Here is a 21686-nt window from a genome sequence, read left to right as displayed (position 1 = left end):
GTTTGTCTACTGTGCCGCTCTAAACTAGACCTCATGTCCCTGTCCTTCTGTTGGAGCCGGCCTCGTGGCGTGGTCCTGTTCCCCCTCGCCAAGCCGCACGAGGTCCCCTGCGCCTCGGGGCTCCTCCATTTTGGATTGTACGTGACTCTGCGCACCAGCCTACGTGACCCCGCTCAACCCGGCCTCGGCCCCAGCAAGCCCCGACATCAAGGCACCAAAAACTGGCCAGGGGGTACCACGTGAACATTTCCCCACTCCCGGCGGAGGGCAGTATCGATGGGACCCCCAACCGTCCTCCCACACCTAGGTGCGATCGCCCCACAGCTCTCCTGGGCCTGGCGCTTCTCCTGCTGAGCGTCTGGCTGCTCCCGACCCGGCCTCTCCGCCCCCCCGGGCGCAAGGGTCCGGACATCAAAGGGCTCCAGACCTATATCTGGGGCGACCCTGCAACAGGACTGCAGTTGTATCCCGGAGTCAAGAGCCCTGCTGATCGGATCGCGGCTGACCCTACGGAGAAAGACTCATCCTGGAACCACGCTCTGAGCCCTGCTGACTACGTCGCGGCTCCACCGTGCTTAAAGACCTTCACGAACCTTTGGGGCCCTGCTGACGCTGTCGCGGCCCGACCTTGTTGAACTTACCATCAGAGCCCAGCTGACCTCGTCGCGGCTCGACCGAAGCGGACCTACCACCGGAGCCCTGCTGACTGTGTCGCGGCTCGACCCAAGCGGAACTACCACCCGAGCCCTGCAGACACCGTCGCGGCTCTCCACGTCCGAGCTGCTTTGAGACCAGCACCTGCCGCTCCGATCCCCGGAGCCACCTTCGGCCTAACGCAAGGTCTGGCGCAGAGCTTCCCCGTACCAGGCTGGTACTAAGACTGTCCCGCTACCCTGTCCCTACAAAGACACTGAGACTCTTTCAGGATCTCTCGATCCCCCTGTAAATATTTAGAATGTGCTACTATTGATAAAGTACCTAGATAAGCAACTGATACGGAGTCCTGTGTGGTGGTGTTACTGGGCCTAGTACGATCAGAGGAGAAAGACCTCTCCTAGGAGGCTTCTCAGCGGCGCTCGGCTATAACTTTGCGGTAGGAAGGTACCCCGGAGGGGGCCCCCTGACTCCCCGGTGGTCCTCCCTCCAACACCCTCCATCTCTCCCGTCATGTTCCCACACTCCCACATGACCCATCTGACTCTGGGTGGAATGCTTACATTCCCAACGTGTCAAAAGATGCCGGAAAAACTCCTCAAACCACCACCAGGAACCCAACCCCCAAAAAAGAAAAAAATCTATTATTCCTTAAGAACCTTACGCTGCAGAGCCAACGGGCCCTGCCTTGTTCCTTTACTAATATTGAATGCTTGTGAAATTTGCCCTGATATACGGATAGCGGCTTCTGGTGTTATATAGAGAGCTTGAGCTGCTCGAATAACTTCGGAAGTAAATCCCTTCCATTGTAAAACAGACCAAAGGAACTGCCAGGAGACCCTGTCAAACGCTTTTTTGGCGTCTAACAGGATCATCCCGAGCGGTGATCCAGTGGCCTGTGCCCAATCAAAAAGGCCTATTGCTCTCTTAACATAGTCTGCTGTGTCCCATCCCGGGATGAACCCGTGCTGTCTGATAGATACCAGAGGGGCCCAGCCTAGAGGCAATTATTTTTGAGTAAATCTTACTGTTCGCCGTAATAAGTGTAATCGGTCTGTAAGATGCTGGGTTGAGTTCAGGTTTGCCCTTTTTCTTAAACACTACAATAGTAGTCTTTGCCAGGATTTGGGGGTCTGTCCCCGTTGAGCAAGTTGAAATAGAGATATCAATATAGGACATAGCATTTGCCGGAATGTTCTAAAAAACTCTAGGGGAATCCCGTCTGGCCCAACTGCTTTACCCGAAGCTAAAGACCCTATTGCTATCTTGACTTCCTCCCCGATGATTGGGGCATTAAGAGCCTCGTTTTGTTCAGGTGTGACTTTCACCGTATTTTGTTCATTTAAAAATTCCCTGATGCTTTCAATAGTGGCTTCCCCTTCTGCAGTATATAGTCGATGATAAAAAATTTGAAATACACTAAGGCTTCCCAACGGAGTGTCTTGTATCTGACCCTGTGGATCTTGGATCCTGCCTATTCCATTCGCCGTCGCCCTTTGTTGGATACGTTTGGCCAATAATTTCCCAGTGTTTTCCCCAAACTCATAAATATCAGATCTGTGCTGTATATACTTTGCAGCGAGCTCTTCTGCAAAATGTAGATGTATTTTTGATTTAATGGCGGAGATTAGATGTTGACATTCATCTATATTTTGAGCAATACTGATTTTCCTTACAAGCTCAGCCTCTGCGAGCCTTAGATCATCAATCCAGCCCTTAATCTTAGCCTTGCCCATCTTTTGATGATACAGAGAGAAACTGAGTGTCTCCCCCCGTAGAGTAGCTTTATACGCGTCCCATACTATGGTTTCGGGAGCAGTACCCTTATTATTATTTAAAAAAATCTGTGATCCATTTAGCCATATCTTTACAGTAGGCTTCATTTAAAAAAAGTTTCTTGTCAAATGTCCATATCTGTATGTTCCTAGGTTATGATCAGAGATTATTCTTGGAAACAATTCAATACTGGCATTTCCGGCTATTTGGTATGAACCAAAGAAGTAATCCCGCCAAACAAATTTGTTATGTGGTGCAGAGAAAAAAGTGAAACCTGGCTCCCCAGGTCTGTGCCATATATCCACTAATCCATGTTCCCTGACTAGCCCCTGCAGTGTTTTAAAAGTCTTACTCTTCCTGCCTGAATATGAAGTAAAACTATTCTCTAAATGAATGTTAAAATCACAGCAGAGAATCAGCGGCGATGGCCAAACAGCTAGTTCAATATTGATATAATTCAAACTATCAGGGTCATCTAGGTTTGAACCATACAGGGAGCAAATTGTGAAGAGAGCACCTTTAAAATCGGCTTCCAAGATTACCCAATGCCCCAATTGTTCTTCCTTCTTGCGTCTGCAGATTATAACTCCGTGTTTTGCTAGAATTGCTACCCCCGTGTAGTGAGCCTTGACGTGTACAGGCCAATAGGTCAAGGCACTGTATCTCTAAGCCAATTTCGTTTGCACCAAGTTATATGTGTTTCCTGTACACATAGAATTTCTATTTGCATATGGCTGATTACTTTGGCAAATAGATTCCTTTTTTTACGGTCATTGAGCCCACAAATATTAATAGAGCAAATGTGTAATTTGTCACTAGCCGTTGTCCATGTTGAGTACCTGTGCATTCACTGAGCTAATAGCATAGTACATATGATTCAATTGGCCTTTGAAAGCTATGAAATTTGGTGTTGCCAATGTTTCCCTTTTCAAATGAAGATGTAAAAACTGAATATACAGATTAACCAACAGTTGTGCTCCCCACCCCTCCCCCAACCCTTACTCCCCCCCCAAAGTCCCCTCCCTCTACCCCCAAAGTTCCCTCCCCAACCCCCCCAGTTCTCGAGAGATAGGGACCATCTGTCCCTGGTGATGTTGAGCGGGCCTCCACCCCCTCCACTAAACGAAACCTCCCCCGTCCACATAACGAAAATTAATTCTGGAAAAGAGTCAGGACATATTAGTGAGCAATTAAGGGATCAAAAAAAGGAAAAGGAGAAACAAAAATTGAAAATCTATGAGAAGAAAATAAGTTAGCATCTCCTAATTCAGACTTATAATACCCTTCTTGTTCTTACTTAACAGAAAAAATGAAAAACCTTTCCATTCTCCATTTCAACTACCCCTTGTAAGCCTATAATGAAGACAAAAATTCCTTCGCTTGAATCTCAGATAGAAAAAAATGTGTTTGCCCGTGGGAAATAACTTTCAATTTAGCGGGATTGAGTAGAAAAACATGTGCTCCCTTTGCCTGACATGCCGGCATTAATTGCCGCAAGAGCCATCTTTTTTCAACAGCTATTTGACAGAAGTCAGGCCTTACAAAGAAGTCACAGCCCTTAGCCTTCCGTTTCCTATCTGGTCTAGCAAGATCGTAGAGGGCTTCCCTGGCTAAGAAATTATTAAGGGAGATAAGGATGGCACATGGTCGGCTATCCGCCTGTCCTCCAGTCTTCTTATGTAGATTAAAGGGGAATCGATGGGCCCTCTGGAGCTGTATTTTCCAATCCCAATGGTGAAGTTCAGGAAACGCCTCCTCAAAAATTAGATCACGAATTGTCGAGCGTCTCCACCCTCTTTGCCCTCGGGAACACCCAAAATATGAAGATTGTTTCTCCTTGAGCAATTTTCAATATCAGTCAATTTCCATGCTGTGTCAGCAATTAGGAGTAGTTGGTTTGTTTCCTACATGATTCGCTATTTAAGGCGATTCAATTACCGTTTTTGCCTGACCTTCCTGAAGGACTTCAGTTCCCATAATGCATCCCTCTTGTTGTGCTCCCATTCCGTCTTCAGCCACCGGGGGCCCATCTATGGGGGACAAACTTATTGAACTCCCAGACACCCCACTGCCACCAGGGAGAATGAGTGCATCAGTGGTTGACTCCCCGCCAACACACACCTGCGATTCCCCAGTCATTTCATGAGCGGATGGTTCAGCGCGCGGCAGCTCTGTACCTTGGATAACAGCGTCTTGTGATATCAGGGCAGCTGCCGGCACAGTCAATGAACTATCGGTCTTTCCAATCCTTTTTATGCTGGCTGTCGGATCCCGCGTTGATTTATTCTTGTCGCTTTGTGTTTTGAACAGAGCCGGGACCATCTGTTTACCCCGCACTACGCCATTTTTCTTCTGTTGGCCCCTGGAGCCGGGAGGCCCAGCCATTGTTGCGGAGGTGGAGCATCGCCCTTTATGTTCGTGATTCTTCCCTGCTGGATCCGGAGTGGGTTGTTGAGAGCCACTAGGACCGGCCGGCAGCCCCCATCCCTTATTGCTTTTGGTGCCGGTCTTCGGAGGCATTTTTACAACTGTATAGATGTAGCGCGAAAATGGAGAGAAGACGCTGGGGGTCCTCTACGCCATCAATCTGCAAGGCAGCGGTACCCCCAAAGCCAGGACCAAGAGCGCCAAATCATTCGAGGAGGAGTAAAGCTGCAGAGAGGTAAGATCACCCTTTTAGCTGTTCTCCGCCATTGTAAGGGTCCAAAATCAAGGAGAAAGAGGTTTCAGCAGGGAGATGGTTTAGGAGCCAGCACACTCAGCCACCGCAGCAGCCGCCATCTTGCCTCTTCCACTGTGTTCCTTAAACTCACTCTCTTTCTGTAATTCTTACTGCAATTTTTTTTTACAAAAACCGTTAGCATGAGGAAATTCTGAAGGCTGACTGACTCCTAAAGTTAACAACAGTAATATTCCGCTGGTATGTGTCACCAGACACTCCACGATGGATACTAAAGTCAAACAAATTATCAATAGTAATTGGCACATTCTTAATAGCAATCCAGATAGTTGTAAATTGACCAAACCTTTATTCGCACATCGGCGAAACAGAAATATCAAAGATTTCATTGTTCGCTCACTGTTCATTAATACGACCAATAGACCTATGTTCATTCAAAAATCCATTAATGGTAATTTGCTCGTTAAAGGTACTATGAAATGTTCCTCTTGTAAATCTTGTGAGTCCATCATTGAAGGTGAAATTCTAGTCCACAATGGGGTTTCTATTGAAGCCACCGAGATGTGGAACTGTAAAACAAACAATACTGTATATTTCATTCGTTGTCCTTGTAACCTGGGCTTTGTAGGTGAGACTTAAAGAGCAATTCAAACTCACATTACTGAACACCGCTCTGCAGTCAGAACAGCCAAAATTACAGCGCCCTTAGTTACACATTTCATTGACATGAATCATAAACCAGAAGACATCCATTGGAGAATCTTGGAAAGAATCAGGACTCCCGACAATAAAGGGGTCTCAAAATATGTAAAAAATGTCAAAAACAAGCAGTTTGGGGGATTTTTACTGTTAACACTTTTAGGGATGGCCTGAATAGTGAAATACTCTGGGAGAATGCCATAACCTGAGTGGGGATCGCATCTTAAAATTGAATGTTGGATATACTGAATCTAATTATAGTTGTTTAGGCCACTGCGTTTTTAATCAATATAAACATTTATATAAATACCAGTCAAATCTGATAAGTTGATACCTTCAAAACATCGTCCGATATTTGATATTATTTTTTAATCTAACTTTCGTTTAGTTGTGTTGATTTTACAACTCGGACAAAGTTTTGGCTACTATCTTCATAATTCTCAATTTATTATATATCACTCATTGTTACATAATATATATCAGGCCAGTAGGTTTTTGAAATAATACAAGGTTATTATAGTAATTGATATCTATAATACCAAACAGTTTGATATGTCTTTGAAATGTTGTCAGACAGAACAATAAAGTTTCCATGGTTTTCAATATAGTCTGTTTTCTCTGACCATTTTCACTCCAGTCTGTCTTCCTTGACCACCACCAACTCGGTCACATGACACTTTTTAGAATCACATGATTATCATGTGACTAGACATAGAGTATATAATGTGTAGAATGGCACCAACACATTTGATACTCTTTTCCAAAGACGTCACCATCAGCCATCCTTAGCCTGGTCCTACCTGAAGCCTTCTTTTATCAGGTACTTACTAGTGTGTAGCTATAGGGACTTTGATTTATTCTGAAGCTGTAGTTTTACATGCTCATAGATATATATTGTTACATTCCTTCCTAGATAAGTCCTTTACTGTGTATGCTTATTGAGCTACATATTTGGAACACTATCACATATCCAGCATTTGTTCCAGTGTCTTCGTTGAATTTCTTTTATTGCAAGGTAATTACGGGGTTCCTTGTTACTCCGATTTATAATATATCCTTTTTTCTTTTATAAGGTCTCGGTTTTGACAATAGACTGTGTATTGTTTTTTCAGAGGCTTTCCAGAATATCATCTTACTGATTTTAACATTTAGTAGGACCAGGCAGTTTTTCCAATATACCTATACGAGGCTTGTTTGACAATCAGGTATTGACCTTTAAAATTCTCTTTAGATCAAAAGATAATAGAAACCTACAGTTATTTAATGTTAAGGATATCTCTATCTCTTTGTAATCTATTTACTATTAAAAATAGTCATTTTTTATTCTTCTCTTTCGTAGACATCAGACCTTTTCGTGAAACCGTTGATTTTAAACTTAATAAGACATTGTTGCACATTCGGTGCATTGCATTTTAATCTGGTAATCCCTTTTGTCATTGTGGTTTATCTGTTCTTAATGAACATGCATAATATCAGTGTACTAACACCAATTGTGATAGATCAATGCTAGATACTTTGATTTTCATAACCAATCTCAGTTTTCCGGTCCGCTAATACCAGTCCGAATTTTGGAGCATGATGATTGCTCATACTGTTACCGAATAGAGTACAGTCCTTATTTCTTTGTGATCTTATTGAATTATTAACATTGATTTATTAGTTTCAATTGCATATCGTACGAGCATAAATCTCGTCAAATTTCTTTACCAAAATGAAACTATATAGATAGCTTGTACAAACAGCAGCTACCATGTACATTAATGATGATTAGACCCCATCATACAGGTTTATAATAATGGTGATACATACGTTTTTTTCAGCCATTTATTAGAATTAAAGACATCCACCAACTATGGAGTTGCAGGTTTTAATCACTATTGAAACAGGACCTGAGAGTAATTGGCTACTTATTTTCTATCTTATTGTTTCTGGATTATATAATGTTACAGGTCTTTACTATTTGATAGACCTCTTTCATTAAACTTTATTTTTGAGCACTCAGATATAGCACAGTAAATAAATACAAAATCATAATGTATGATATATAGGAAGACCGTCAGATTATGTATATAGGTTGTTGCTATTGATGCATATTGTGCTTTTTATTATATATTTTAAAAAAAAGATATGTATTGTTTAAATAGATGTTTTTCATGAGAAAATATGACAAGATACAGACAACCACTGATAAAATCTGAGTATGTTTTTTCTTTGTTAGATAATTGTGTGGCTTTCCTGAAGAAGGCGTTGTATACGCCGAAACGTGCGTAGAGTTAATAAAGATATTGCCACTTTTTAACCTTTTATTTATACATATTGATTACATGTAATGTGTTAAATATTGTGTTTTTTTAAAGGTTTTGTATAAATATCATTTGTTTAAATAATATGAGAAGAAATTATTAAAATAGTAACAACTTTGAATACATTTTTTCCGTCTTCCTTGGTCTTCTTATTGTCTAGGATATTGTGTAATTTGTTTACCTTATTGATATTGCCTAGGAGTTTTTGTCATTACTATTCAAGTCCCTGTTCTAGGAATTGAGCTATCCATTGTTCAGGGGGTCCTTGTTTTTTCTCATTTGTCTGTAGCCTGACATTGAGATACAACTGCAAGCAAAAATCAGGAAATTAATGCATAATTACACTTAGGAATTAAACAAGTTATACCCCTCACAAGACTTAGGAATCCTTAAGGTCTGTTCCAGTATGATAGACAGTAATATGGTGTTTAATTATTCTTTTCAACAGCCTGTTTTACAGTGCCTCACCAGGGTGCTTGTGACTGGAATGACTAAAACTTTCCCATGTAAAAAATTCCCAAATGTCATAATAATGCAAAGTCTCCTGCCTACCTGAATACTGAATGGGGTTGGTCCGGTTGCCACTCTTGAAGAAGAGCAGGGTTGGATATTCACTCACACCAAACTCGCTGCCCAGCTCTTGCTCCTCCTCTGCGTCAACTTTGGCCAGTCTCAGGTCTGAGGACTCATTTTTCAGGATCTCTCCAGCCTTTGTGTACTCCAGGGCTAAGGCCTGGCAATGGCCACACTCCGGTACGTCTAGAAAAAAAAAAGAGTTATGTCGCTTAAGAGCCAAACTACAGACAGGAACTTATTGAGCCTAATGTTTAGTGGATGTAAAGTAACTTTTTGTAATGGTGAAACACTTAGTGGTCGTGGGGTTTCTGGCATTGTGTTTCTGCTCACAGCAACGTTGTGGTAGTTTTGTGTTAAGTATGCATTGTGCTTAAGATCTCTGCAAGCATGTCAACTATTTTGCATTGAAGAGTTATAAAGAAAGTGAAGTGCATTGAGAATTGTTGAACATTTTTGAGATGCTTGTGTTTGGTGGACAAAGTGTAAATTAGGATAATTTGTCTTAGTAAAAATGGGAAAAGAAAAAAATACAGCATTTGGCCAGATTCGGATGTGGCCAGAGCAACTGCCAGTGACTGAGATTAATACAAGCATTTCATCAATCACTATGTTTCGGATGCCCTAAATGTGATGGGTATGTCCAGACAAGGGTTCTGTGATCGCTGTGCCACTTGATCCAAGCTATACCAATCTGAAGATCCCTAATAAGGGCAAAAACGGTCCTGGGTTGCTTGTGTTGCGGTACAGGGAGGACCTGGTCTGGCAGTTCGAGCTAGACTTTTCCCTTGGAGCAGGGTCAAGACTGATTTGCATAAGGCTGGGTCTAAAGTGAGGTGGCATGGGGCAATAAACAATGGATTGGGATGTAGCCCGAGTGATTGCCAGTGGCTGAAATTAATTTAAGTATTCTATCCATCACTCTGTTTTTGGTAAAACAATGGCCGATGGCAAATGCCAGTAGAATTGTGTGATTATATGGCTGCAGTGTATGCTGCATAATTATGGAGCTATCACGTTTGTCATATAATTTACAGATTTCACAAAATACATGTTTATTGCTGAAATGGGTAAATATAATACTGCCAAGAATGTGTTGAATAATTTAGATCTTGTTTATTAGTAACATCTGTCTGCATCCATGTGTGAGTGGTTGTATGGGTGTGTGAATGGCTGTATGGGTGAATACATGGTCGTGTAAGTAGCTGTATGGGTGAATAAGTGTGTGTGTGAGTAGTGGTATGGGTGAGTTAGTAACTTTGTGAGTGGCTGTAAGAGTAAGTGAGTGGCTGTAAGAGTGAGTGGGTGTTTGGTTAACTCAGTGGGTATGTGAGTGGTGTGTTGAAGAGTTGGTGTCTGTGTGATCAGCTGTATAGATGAGTGGATGGTTATGTCACTGTTTCTATGGATGTGTGAATGGGTATATAAGTGATTGTGTGGGTGTGTGAGTGGGTACTTGAGTGGTTGTATGTGTGAGTGAGTAGGGGTGTGAGTGGCTGTATGGGTGAATAAGTGGGTGTGTGAGTAGCTGTGGGGGTGAGTGAGTGACTATGTGAGGGACTGTAAGTGAGAGTGGCTGTTTGAGTAGGTGTATGGGTAAGTAATTGCTGTATGAGTAAGTGAGTAGCTGTGGGAGTGGCTGTATGGATGAACAACTGTATATACACGTGGTTGTATGGATGAGTAAGTAACTGTTTGAGTGGGTGTTTGTTTAACTGAGTGTGTGGTTGCATGGGTGTTTCTGTAGATGTGTGAATGGGTATATAAGTGGTTGTGTGGGTGTGTGAGTGGGTACATGAGTGGTTATATGAGTGAGCGAGTCACTTTGTTGAGAGGATATATGGGTGAGTGAGTAGGGGTATGAGTAGCTGTCTGGGTGAATAAGGGGGTGTGTGAGTAGCTGTATGGGTGAGTGGCATTGTAAGAGACTGTATGGGTTAGTGAGTGGCTGTGTGAGTAGGTGTATGGGTAGGTGAGTGGGTGTATGAGTGGTTTTATGAGGGTGTAGGTGGTTCTGTAGATGATGCGACCATTGATGGAATTTGAGGGGTCATCCGTGATGTCAGTAACCATGTCATGAGTAATGTAATATGTGAGGTCATAAGCAGTGCATTGCAGGGCATACGTTATAGTTAGCACAGTTAAGTATGCCTGCTGAATTCATTTGGTTTTGTGCAAGTGAAATCTAAGGCTTGATGTAATGTCCCTGTAACCTTTGGCTTTTTCAGTGAATTTCTGAGGTTTTTTTAATTCTATTTCCTACGGTTCAGTGAATTTCAAAGGTTTTTTAATGTCAATTCCTTACTGTAACCTTTGTTATTTTAGTACATTTTGAAGTTTTTCATTTTTATTTTATTTTTAACTGTAACCTGTAACCTTTGTGAGTGTGTGTGTGTGTGTGAGTGGCTGCATATTTCAGTGAGTGGGTGTGTGAGTGGATTTATGGGTCTGTGAGTGGGTGTGTGAGTATCTTTATGTGTCCGTGAATGGGCGGGTAAGTATCTGAGTGGGTGTGTAAGTGTCTGAGTAGGTGTCTGAGTGGCTGCATGAGTGTCTGAGTAGGTCTTTGAGTGGGTGTGAGTTTCTAAGTGGGTTTGCGAGTGCCTCTATGTGTGTGTGTGACTCAGTCTGTGAGTGAGTGCATGAGTATCTGAATGAGTCTGTGAGTGGGTGCATGAGTCTCTGAATAGGTCTGTGAGTCAGAGCATGAGTTTCTGAGTAGGTCTGTAAGTGGGTGTGAGAGAGTATGAGTGGTCTTATAAGTGGGTACATGAGTGTCTGACTGGGTCTGTGAGTGGGTGTATATTTCTGAGTGGATCTGTGAGTGGGTGCATGAGTGTCTGAAAGGGTCTATGAGTAGGTGTTAGAGTGTCTAAGTGGTTCTGTGAGTGGGTGTGAGAGTGTCTGAGTACATCTGTGAGTGAGTGTTTGATGGTATGTGAGAGTGTCTGAGTAGGTATTTGAGTGGGTATATGAGTGGCTCTGTGAGTAGGCATGTGAGTGGGTCTGTACATGGGTATATTAGTGTCTGTGTGGGTCTGTCAGTAGGTATGTGAGCATCTGAGTGTGTGAGTGGGTGTCTAAGTTTCTATGTGGGTATGTCAGTAGCTGTGTGAGTGACTGGGCCACAATGTAACCACACCTGCCCCTTTATCCAACAAAAGTCCACAGATTTACACAAAATATCTACCCAAGTGGATATTTCTGCTGGTTAATTACTAAGTGCCACCTCCTTGGGTAAATGTCCTGTATGCATCCCACACCACAGCAGCATAATGGAGCACAAGGAATTTCACCAGTGACCTTGTGTGCATTTTGGCAATGTGCTTATTCCTGGTGTGCATTTTTCCAAACATTTATGATAACAGCAATCCTCCTATAGATCCTATAGAGAATAGAACAAGACTACAAAGAGGTAAATCTCTACCAAACAAAGGTCTTTCTTTTGAACTATATAAAGTGAGAGCTTCTATGGTTGGTGGAGATGTCCTCATAATCCTTGGCATCAAGAATGCCTCACCAAAATCGGTGGGAAATGTGCTGGGGGCTACTTGATAAGCTGTCCATCATCCTGCAAAAGGCAGGAAGACATTTTGCATACTACTAAGGTGGGCCAAGCCAAATGGGTGAACCTTCCAAGAGATTTGCACATTTGAATACTCGTAGTAATTGAAAGGGAGAACCGTGGACTCCTTTTCGGAGAGTAGCATGCTACTCCTGAACCAAAAAAGGTTTAGTGGTGAATTTGTATAGGGAGACATAAAATTAATTTAAGCGGTGGACATGTGAGTTTGGTATTTGGACTGGAAGTAATAGTGGAGCAGTAGAAGAGGGAAGGGTTTGCATTTATATAGCGCTTGCTACCCCTGATGCGATGTTGAATCACATTTACGCGGGTAGCACACTACTGTAGAACCCAAACAGGATTAGTGGCTAATTAGTATAAAGACATATAAAATTAATTTGTGCGTTGTTAGTATTGAGACTGGAGAAAGCACACAGGTTTTCTCATTCTTAAAAAGCACTTTGGCATTTCTTAAATTGTTGGCACCTGTGAACAAGGGTACTTATTGTGTTAGCCGAAATGAGTCAGCAATGAAAGAGATGCTTTCATTTTATTACTGAATAAATTACATGGCTATGCCTGGAATTTAGGGCTTTGGCGTTTGAAGGCTTCGCCGTTTTATATATATATATATTCCCCCGCTCTTTTTCACTTAACATGGATGAAGTTTGTACACAGTAGGTGATGCTGATGAAATTTGTACCTTGCTGTGGATATATTTCCAGACGGACTATTTTGTTTTCATGTGATCTATGTGTATCGACTTACAGGCACTTGCCAGTACTTGCTAGTACATGTGTTGGATTACAGGGTATACTTAATGTAAACGAGTCAGCATATTGGGCCATTGCTACGAGAGATACACAAGCCCATAGCAATATAATTGTACGTATTGGTGTGTACTCTGATGTCATCTCTCACACTATGTGTTTCACGCTTGCGCAGTCCTATTATTTAGGGTTTGTTTGAAAAGCAGTATTATGATAACGACTTGTTTGACAACATGATCCGGAATTATTATGTTCAATCATTACATGGCCATGACATCAATTGTAACTTATGAACTCCGAATGTATGTACGTTTACATGAGTTATCTGTCTATTTTGACCACTCCAAGATGTCTGCCATGGTGGCCACAGGATATGCTATTCAGTCCTTGTGGTCCTTTTTTGATTTTCACCTACGAAAAACGTATCTAACTTTCTTGCACACACTATCCTCACGTGATCAAGACTCTGCAACGAGTTGAAACGCGTTGTGAGTAATAAACACCCCTATCGGCACTTCTCTGGACTTGGCTTTTTCTTGGTGACTGAGAGCGCATTGAAATTGGATATTTTGGGACATATATATATATATATATATATATATATATATATATATATATATATATATATTACCTACTGGCGGTCGCCAGTAGGTAGTTATAGTTAGGACCACGTTTCCATAGGAAATCCGCAACATTCTATTTTGAATAACTTTGGCGCCAGTCGACGAATCCTCGCGAATTTTTCAAAATAGGTGAGGCGCTACGCTCCGCTCCTACCCTGAAAGTCTCGGGGGGATTCGTCAAGCGGGGGCTGAGATAAAAGGGGGGTCCCAAAACGCGTTTTTCCCATGCATTTTTCCATAGGACCTTTAGACAGGGCTACAGCCCGAACGGCTGAACAGAATTACTAGAAATTTGGCAGAGAGGTAGTCCTCAGGTCAAGGAAGTGCCTTTTGTAGGTTTGGTGTAAATCTGTTCAGTAGATTCTGAGAAAATAGCCTTTAAATCAATATATATATCTGAGCCAGCCTACGGTGCGCTTACGGTACGCTTACCGTACGCGTACGGTGGCGTGCGCGAGCGCGATTCTGATTGGCTCTTAGATCTTAGTAAACATTCGAATCGGCCGAAACCAGGAAGCGGCGGCCGCCATTTTCTCTCTCGCACTGAGAGTGATTTTTAAAATGTAAAGCCCAAAAACATGTAAAGGGGCTGTTTAGACAGCTCCCACACACATAGGCATGTTGAGGGAGTCCCCAAAGATCCCCCAAGGCCAAAAACGGAATTTTTATTTTTTCGGTAATTTCGCCGATTACGCTTACCGTACGCGTACGGTAAAAAATTATTAAAAAAAAAAATCATCCACACTCTCTCCACCCCGTGTGCAATAGGTGGCCGAAGGCCACCAATTGTGCATGGCTTATTAGACGAGAGATAAACTAAAATATTAAAAAAAAAAAAAATTAAAAAAAAATAATCCACTTTCTCTCCACCCCGTGTGCAAATGGTGCCCGAAGGGCACCATTTGTGCATGGCTTATAAAATATACGAAAAATTAAAATATTACCTTTCAAAACGAAGTGCATCATATGTCCTCCATGTGCGCACGGTGCGCAAAGCGCATCGTGCGTACATGGCCCATCTAGCGTAACGTGGGCACGCGGTGCACGTAGCGCACCGCGTGCCCACCGTGCGTGCATGGCACTAACTGCGTAAAGTGGGCGCGCGGTGCGCGAAGCGCACCGCGTGCTCACTGTGCGCGCACGGTGCGCGAAGCGCATCGTGCGCTCACAGAACGAACTGCGTTAAGTGGGCGCGCACGCCACGAATGGCGTAAAGTAACTTAGCATTTAAAAAACCGTACAAATTCACTGAAAAAACCATAGGTTTCACACACGTTATAGTTAGGAATTAGCATTTAAAAAACCTTGCAAATTCACTGAAAAAACCATAGGTTTCACACATGTTATAGTTAGCGGAAATTTTACTGTTAAAAAACCAATGAAATTCCCCCGTTATAGTTACTGCAGGCAACTATAACTCACGCGACCGCAATCTTCTGCTGATGACATATGTGTCTTTATGAAAAAAAAATATTTGTAATATATGTATAGCTAAAAATGTATGGAAGAAGACATGGGCAAATAAGTGTCTAAATACAGTATTAGCATCAGCAGAGGATTGCGGTCGCGTGAGTTATAGTTGCCTGCAGTAACTATAACGGGGGAATTTCATTGGTTTTTTATCAGTAAAATTTCCGCTAACTATAACATGTGTGAAACCTATGGTTTTTTCAGTGAATATATATATATATATATATATATATATTAGAAAAGAGAGTTGCCTCCAAGGATGAAGCCACACCACGGCAAGTTGAAACCTTTATTTGCGGATTGCAGGACAAACAAACCATCTGCTCCATAGCAAAAAGTCTCGAGCCAAACGCGTTTCGAGCGTCACACCGCTCTTGTTCACTGGCAGGCGGGGGAAAGGCAGCACACGCACCACCTGCGCAGAATTTAAATGTCCCGCCCCAGTGGGCGTCTGCGCTAAGCATGCTGGTAGTTGTGGTGCAAAGTCAATGATAGTCAATGTTACCCCAAGTGGGTTGCATGCCTCGCCCCCAAATGTTTGCAATAATTACCCAAGTGGGCTGCTAGAAGCAATTTGGGCTGCCATCCTGCCCATACACCATCCACAAAGCGGACTTGCCGTCCCCGCAACGTCTTTGATTCTTGTCGTTGAAGGCCCGCTTTGATAGCAGTGGGGCTCCCTCGCGGCGGGGCACGCCGCATAACATTAGAAAAGAGAGTTGCCTCCAAGGATGAAGCCACACCACGGCAAGTTGAAACCTTTATTTGCGGATTGCAGGACAAACAAACCATCTGCTCCATAGCAAAAAGTCTCAAGCCAAACGCGTTTCGAGCGTCACACCGCTCTTGTTCACTGGCAGGCGGGGGAAAGGCAGCACACGCACCACCTGTGCAGAATTTAAATGTCCCGCCCCAGTGGGCGTCTGCGCTAAGCATGCTGGTAGTTGTGGTGCAAAGTCAATGATAGTCAATGTTACCCCAAGTGGGTTGCATGCCTCGCCCCCAAATGTTTGCAATAATTACCCAAGTGGGCTGCTAGAAGCAATTTGGGCTGCCATCCTGCCCATACACCATCCACAAAGCGGACTTGCCGTCCCCGCAACGTCTTTGGTTCTTGTCGTTGAAGGCCCGCCTTGATAGCAGTGGGGCTCCCTCGCGGCGGGGCACGCCGCATAACATTAGAAAAGAGAGTTGCCTCCAAGGATGAAGCCACACCACGGCAAGATGAAACCTTTATTTGCGGATTGCAGGACAAACAAACCATCTGCTCCATAGCAAAAAGTCTTGAGCCAAACGCGTTTCGAGCGTCACACCGCTCTTGTTCACTGGCAGGCGGGGGAAAGGCAGTACACGCACCACCTGCGCAGAATTTAAATGTCCCGCCCCAGTGGGCGTCTGCGCTAAGCATGCTGGTAGTTGTGGTGCAAAGTCATTGATAGTCAATGTTACCCCAAGTGGGTTGCATGCCTCGCCCCCAAATGTTTGCAATAATTACCCAAGTGGGCTGCTAGAAGCAATTTGGGCTGCCATCCTGCCCATACACCATCCACAAAGCGGACTTGCCGTCCCCGCAACGTCTTTGATTCTTGTCGTTGAAGGCCCGCCTTGATAGCAGTGGGGCTCCCTCGCGGCGGGGCATGCCGCATAACATTAGAAAAGAGAGTTGCCTCCAAGGATGAAGCCACACCACGGCAAGTTGAAACCTTTATTTGCGGATTGCAGGACAAACAAACCATCTGCTCCATAGCAAAAAGTCTCGAGCCAAACGCGTTTCGAGCGTCACACCGCTCTTGTTCACTGGCAGGCGGGGGAAAGGCAGCACACGCACCACCTGCGCAGAATTTAAATGTCCCGCCCCAGTGGGCGTCTGCGCTAAGCATGCTGGTAGTTGTGGTGCAAAGTCAATGATAGTCAATGTTACCCCAAGTGGGTTGCATGCCTCGCCCCCAAATGTTTGCAATAATTACCCAAGTGGGCTGCTAGAAGCAATTTGGGCTGCCATCCTGCCCATACACCATCCACAAAGCGGACTTGTCGTCCCCGCTAATTATTCCCCCCAAATTATTGCAAACATTTGGGGGCGAGGCATGCAACCCACTTGGGGTAACATTGACTATCATTGACTTTGCACCACAGCTACCAGCATGCTTAGCGCAGACGCCCACTGGGGCGGGACATTTAAATTCTGCGCAGGTGGTGCGTGTGCTGCCTTTCCCCCGCCTGCCAGTGAACAAGAGCGGTGTGACGCTCGAAACGCGTTTGGCTCGAGACTTTTTGCTATGGAGCAGATGGTTTGTTTGTCCTGCAATCCGCAAATAAAGGTTTCAACTTGCCGTGGTGTGGCTTCATCCTTGGAGGCAACTCTCTTTTCTAATGTTATGCGGCGTGCCCCGCCGCGAGGGAGCCCCACTGCTATCAAGGCGGGCCTTCAACGACAAGAATCAAAGACGTTGCGGGGACAGCAAGTCCGCTTTGTGGATGGTGTATGGGCAGGATGGCAGCCCAAATTGCTTCTAGCAGCCCACTTGGGTAATTATTGCAAACATTTGGGGGCGAGGCATGCAACCCACTTGGGGTAACATTGACTATCATTGACTTTGCACCACAACTACCAGCATGCTTAGCGCAGACGCCCACTGGGGCGGGACATTTAAATTCTGCGCAGGTGGTGCGTGTGCTGCCTTTCCCCCGCCTGCCAGTGAACAAGAGCGGTGTGACGCTCGAAACGCGTTTGGCTCGAGACTTTTTGCTATGGAGCAGATGGTTTGTGTGTCCTGCAATCCGCAAATAAAGGTTTCAACTTGCCGTGGTGTGGCTTCATCCTTGGAGGCAACTCTCTTTTCTAATATATATATATGTGTATATATATATATATATATATATATATATATATATATATATTCACTGAAAAAACCATAGGTTTCACACATGTTATAGTTAGCTGGACATTTTACTGATAAAAAAACAATGAAATTCCCCCGTTATAGTTACTGTAGGCAACTATAACTCACGTGACCGTAATCCTCTGCTGATGCTAATACTGTATTTAGACACTTATTTGCCCATGTCTTCTTCCATTAAATTTTAGCTATACATATATTACAAATATTTTTTTTTCATAAAGACACATATGTCATCAGCAGAGGATTACGGTCGCGTGAGTTATAGTTGCCTACAGTAACTATAACGGGGGAATTTCATTGTTTTTTTATCAGTAAAATGTCCAGCTAACTATAACATGTGTGAAACCTATGGTTTTTTCAGTGAATTTGCAAGGTTTTTTAAATGCTAATTCCTAACTATAACGTGTGTGAAACCTATGGTTTTTTCAGTGAATTTGTACGGTTTTTTAAATGCTAAGTTACTTTACGCCATTTGTGGCGTGCGCGCCCACTTAACGCAGTTCGTTCCGTGCGCGCACGGTGCGCTTCGCGCACCGTGCGCGCACAGTGAGCACGCAGTGCGCTTCGCGCACCGCGTGTCCACGTTATGCTAGATGGGCCCTGAACGCACGATGCGCTTCGCGCACCGTGCGCACATGGAGGAAACATATGATGAGCATCGTTGTGACAGGTAAAATATATGTTTTGTAATGTTTTTATAAGCCGTGGGGAGAATGTGGATATTGTTTTTATTGTTTACGATTGGCTACCGTACGCGGACGGTAAGCGTAATCGGCGAAATTTACAAAAAAATTAAAATTGCTTTTTTTCACTTGGGGGATCGTTGAGGACTCCCTCGACATGGCTAGATGCTTGGGAGCTGTCTAAACAGCCCCTTTACATGTTTGTTCACTTTGTTTTTCAACCCCCTGTCAGAGTCCGAGAGAGAAAATGGCGGCCGCCGCTTCCTGGTTTAGACCGATTCGAATGTTTACTAAGATCTAACGGCCAATCAGAATCGCGCTCGCGCACGTCACCGTACGCGTACGGTAAGTGCACCGTAAGCGCACCGTAAGCTGGCTCAGATATATATATTGATTTAAAGGCTATTTTCTCAGAATCTACTGAACAGATTTACACCAAACCTACAAAAGGCACTTCCTTGACCTGGGGACTACCTCTCTGCCAAATTTCATTAAATTCTGTTCAGCCGTTCGGGCTGTAGCCCTGTCTAAAGGTCCTATGGAAAAATGCATGGGAAAAACGCGTTTTGGGACCCCCCTTTTATCTCAGCCCCCGCTTGACGAATCCCCCAGAGACTTTCAGGGTAGGAGCGGAGCGTAGCGCCCCACCTATTTTGAAAAATTTGCGAGGATTCGTCGACCGGCGCCAAAGTTATTCAAAATAGAATGTTGCGGATTTCCTATGGAAACGTGGTCCTAACTATAACTACCTACTGGCGACCGCCAGTAGGTAATATATATATATATATATATATATATATATATATATATATATATATATATATATATATATATATATATATATATCCAGAGACTACTCCCACCAGCCTAGAAAATCCTTCAACTGCCAAAGAAGTAAGTACACGAGCCTGGGAATAGTGCCAATTTCATTTATTGCCCAGAGCGACGGCCATAACGTTTTGATCACATATATATATATATATATATATATATATATATATATATATATATATATATAGGGCTGTGGGAGGAGCAGGTCCTGATGGGCGACCTCAGGGCAATCATGAAAGAGCATTCTATTATCTATCTGAGATACATTGACGATCTGTTTTTTATTTGGAAGGGCACAGAGCAAGGCGCACAGGATTTTGTGAATATGCTCAATATTAATTGCTTAAATTTACAATTTACGTCCTCGATTAACAAACGGTCAGTCTGTTTTTTAGATGTTGAGTTATTTGTACATAACAATGTATTGGCTACAAAACTGTATAGGAAATCTACTGCAGGCAACACAATTCTTCATGCATCTAGCCATCATCCTCAACATCTGATACGCAGCATCCCATACGGGGAGATGCTCCGTATCAGGCGAATATGCAGCTCAGATGTTGAATGTGACATTGCCCAGGAGGCAAGCAAAAGTCGGTTCCTGGCTAGGGGCTATCCACCAAATATGATTGATCAGGCTATTAAAAAAACTAGACTTCTTTCTAGAACAGATACTTTGCTCCCGAAAATCAAGCATAGTGCAGTATGTGATATGGCCCCCAATATCCAATCTAGGGTCATCCTAACTTTCAGTAAACAACATAAAGAACTGAGGAAGAATTATAATCGAAACTGGAACTTGGTTCAGGGTGATCCGGTAATTGGGGGTTTAGTAGCTACTAAACCTGCACTAACTTTCAGAAAATCATTTTCTATGAGTGACTGTCTAGTGAGAAGCAGCCCAGAGTCAGCCTCTCCAACTACTTGGATGGCTCAATCTAAAGGTTTCAAAAAATGCCCCAGCTGAAGCATGTAAATTTGGTTGCAGCAAAACCCATTTCTCCAGTCCATTCAAATCAAAACCAATTCAGATCAATAAAAGACTAACTTGCAAAACCGAGTTTGCTGTATATGTGCTGGAGTGTCCTTGTGGGCTTAAATACGTGGGCAGCACCAAGCTGCCGGCTCATAAGAGGATACTCCAGCACATCAGGGCCATCTCGAATAAAGATCAGGCCTACCCCGTTGCCAGGCACTTTGAACAGATGCACGATGGCAACCCGAATTTTCTTCACTACTATGTGATTGATACAGTGTTGCCAATGAAACGGGGTGGTAATCGGGAGGCCAAATTGCGCCTACTGGAAACACAGTATATTTTGGAGCTGGATACGAAAAATCCAGTGGGACTGAATTCGAGCGAAGATTTCCATACTTGTTTATAGTTTCCCCTTTGAGTCAACATTCGGGGCATATCAATGTGGGTTCACATTGAAATTTGATAAGGAACATGGCTGCTTTTGTAAATAATATAGTCAAACATATTCAAAGTGTATTTTTATACAAAATAATTTATAAAAAGAAAGTTCTCTTTTTTTAATAAAATAATAAATATAAAAAACAGAATAAGAATGTTGAGTGGGAGGGGAGGAGCCTAGCGCGCAACCAAGATGACCGCGTAGGTGCGAAGCTCCCGAGGACCTCCGCGACCTCCTGAATTAATCCTGATTATATCCTGTCTTTGACGAGGGGACTGTGTCTGTGTACCCGAGCTGAGGTGGCACCCGTTTTCCGTTTTCGAATCGGACCCCGGACACTGGTGGGAGCACCGTTCGAAGATTGCGGCCTTCTCCGCGCCGGCCCCCCGGATTGGAGTTGTGGGGCGATCCGGGGACAAAGCGAACAACAACGGCGGGCAGGGCTGGGCGACTCGCGTACCCCGCGCTTTCACTTTCGCTTTTGCGCCCTCCTTGCCCTCAAGCGAGGTAGGGTTGCGGAGCGGGGTGCGGTGGTGTGGCCTTGCCCCTGTGCCCGGCTGACCCGCCGTTTGTGAGTTGTCCTGCGGTGCAGTGGTCAACCCCCCCCCGGAACCTGTGAACTGGTTTATCGGCCCTTTCGAGGAGATTGGCACGACTTCGGGAGTGCGACATGTCCACAAAGCAAGATGGCGACCGGGCCACGGTGAAATCGACCCGCCGCGGCCCGGCACAGCAGTC

At 43.9% G+C, this 21686-nt stretch overlaps 1 protein-coding gene across 2 annotated transcripts in view; it reads right to left on the bottom strand.

The window, feature by feature from the left end:
* The window catches only part of PDIA2 (protein disulfide isomerase family A member 2), a 709180-nt gene that overhangs the window by 527878 nt on the left and 159616 nt on the right, over positions 1-21686 (bottom strand). For both annotated transcript variants that reach the window (XM_085632194.1, XM_085632195.1), the window contains exon 2: positions 8665-8871. In XM_085632194.1, coding sequence (XP_085488320.1) covers positions 8665-8871 — 207 coding nt within the window. The remainder of the gene's footprint in view (positions 1-8664; positions 8872-21686) is intronic.

This window comes from Triturus cristatus, chromosome 10 (assembly GCF_964204655.1).
Source record: "Triturus cristatus chromosome 10, aTriCri1.1, whole genome shotgun sequence".
Lineage (NCBI taxonomy): Eukaryota > Metazoa > Chordata > Amphibia > Caudata > Salamandridae > Triturus > Triturus cristatus.
The sequence above is the reverse complement of the archived record's forward strand: the minus strand, read 5'-3'. Positions and strand labels throughout refer to the sequence as shown.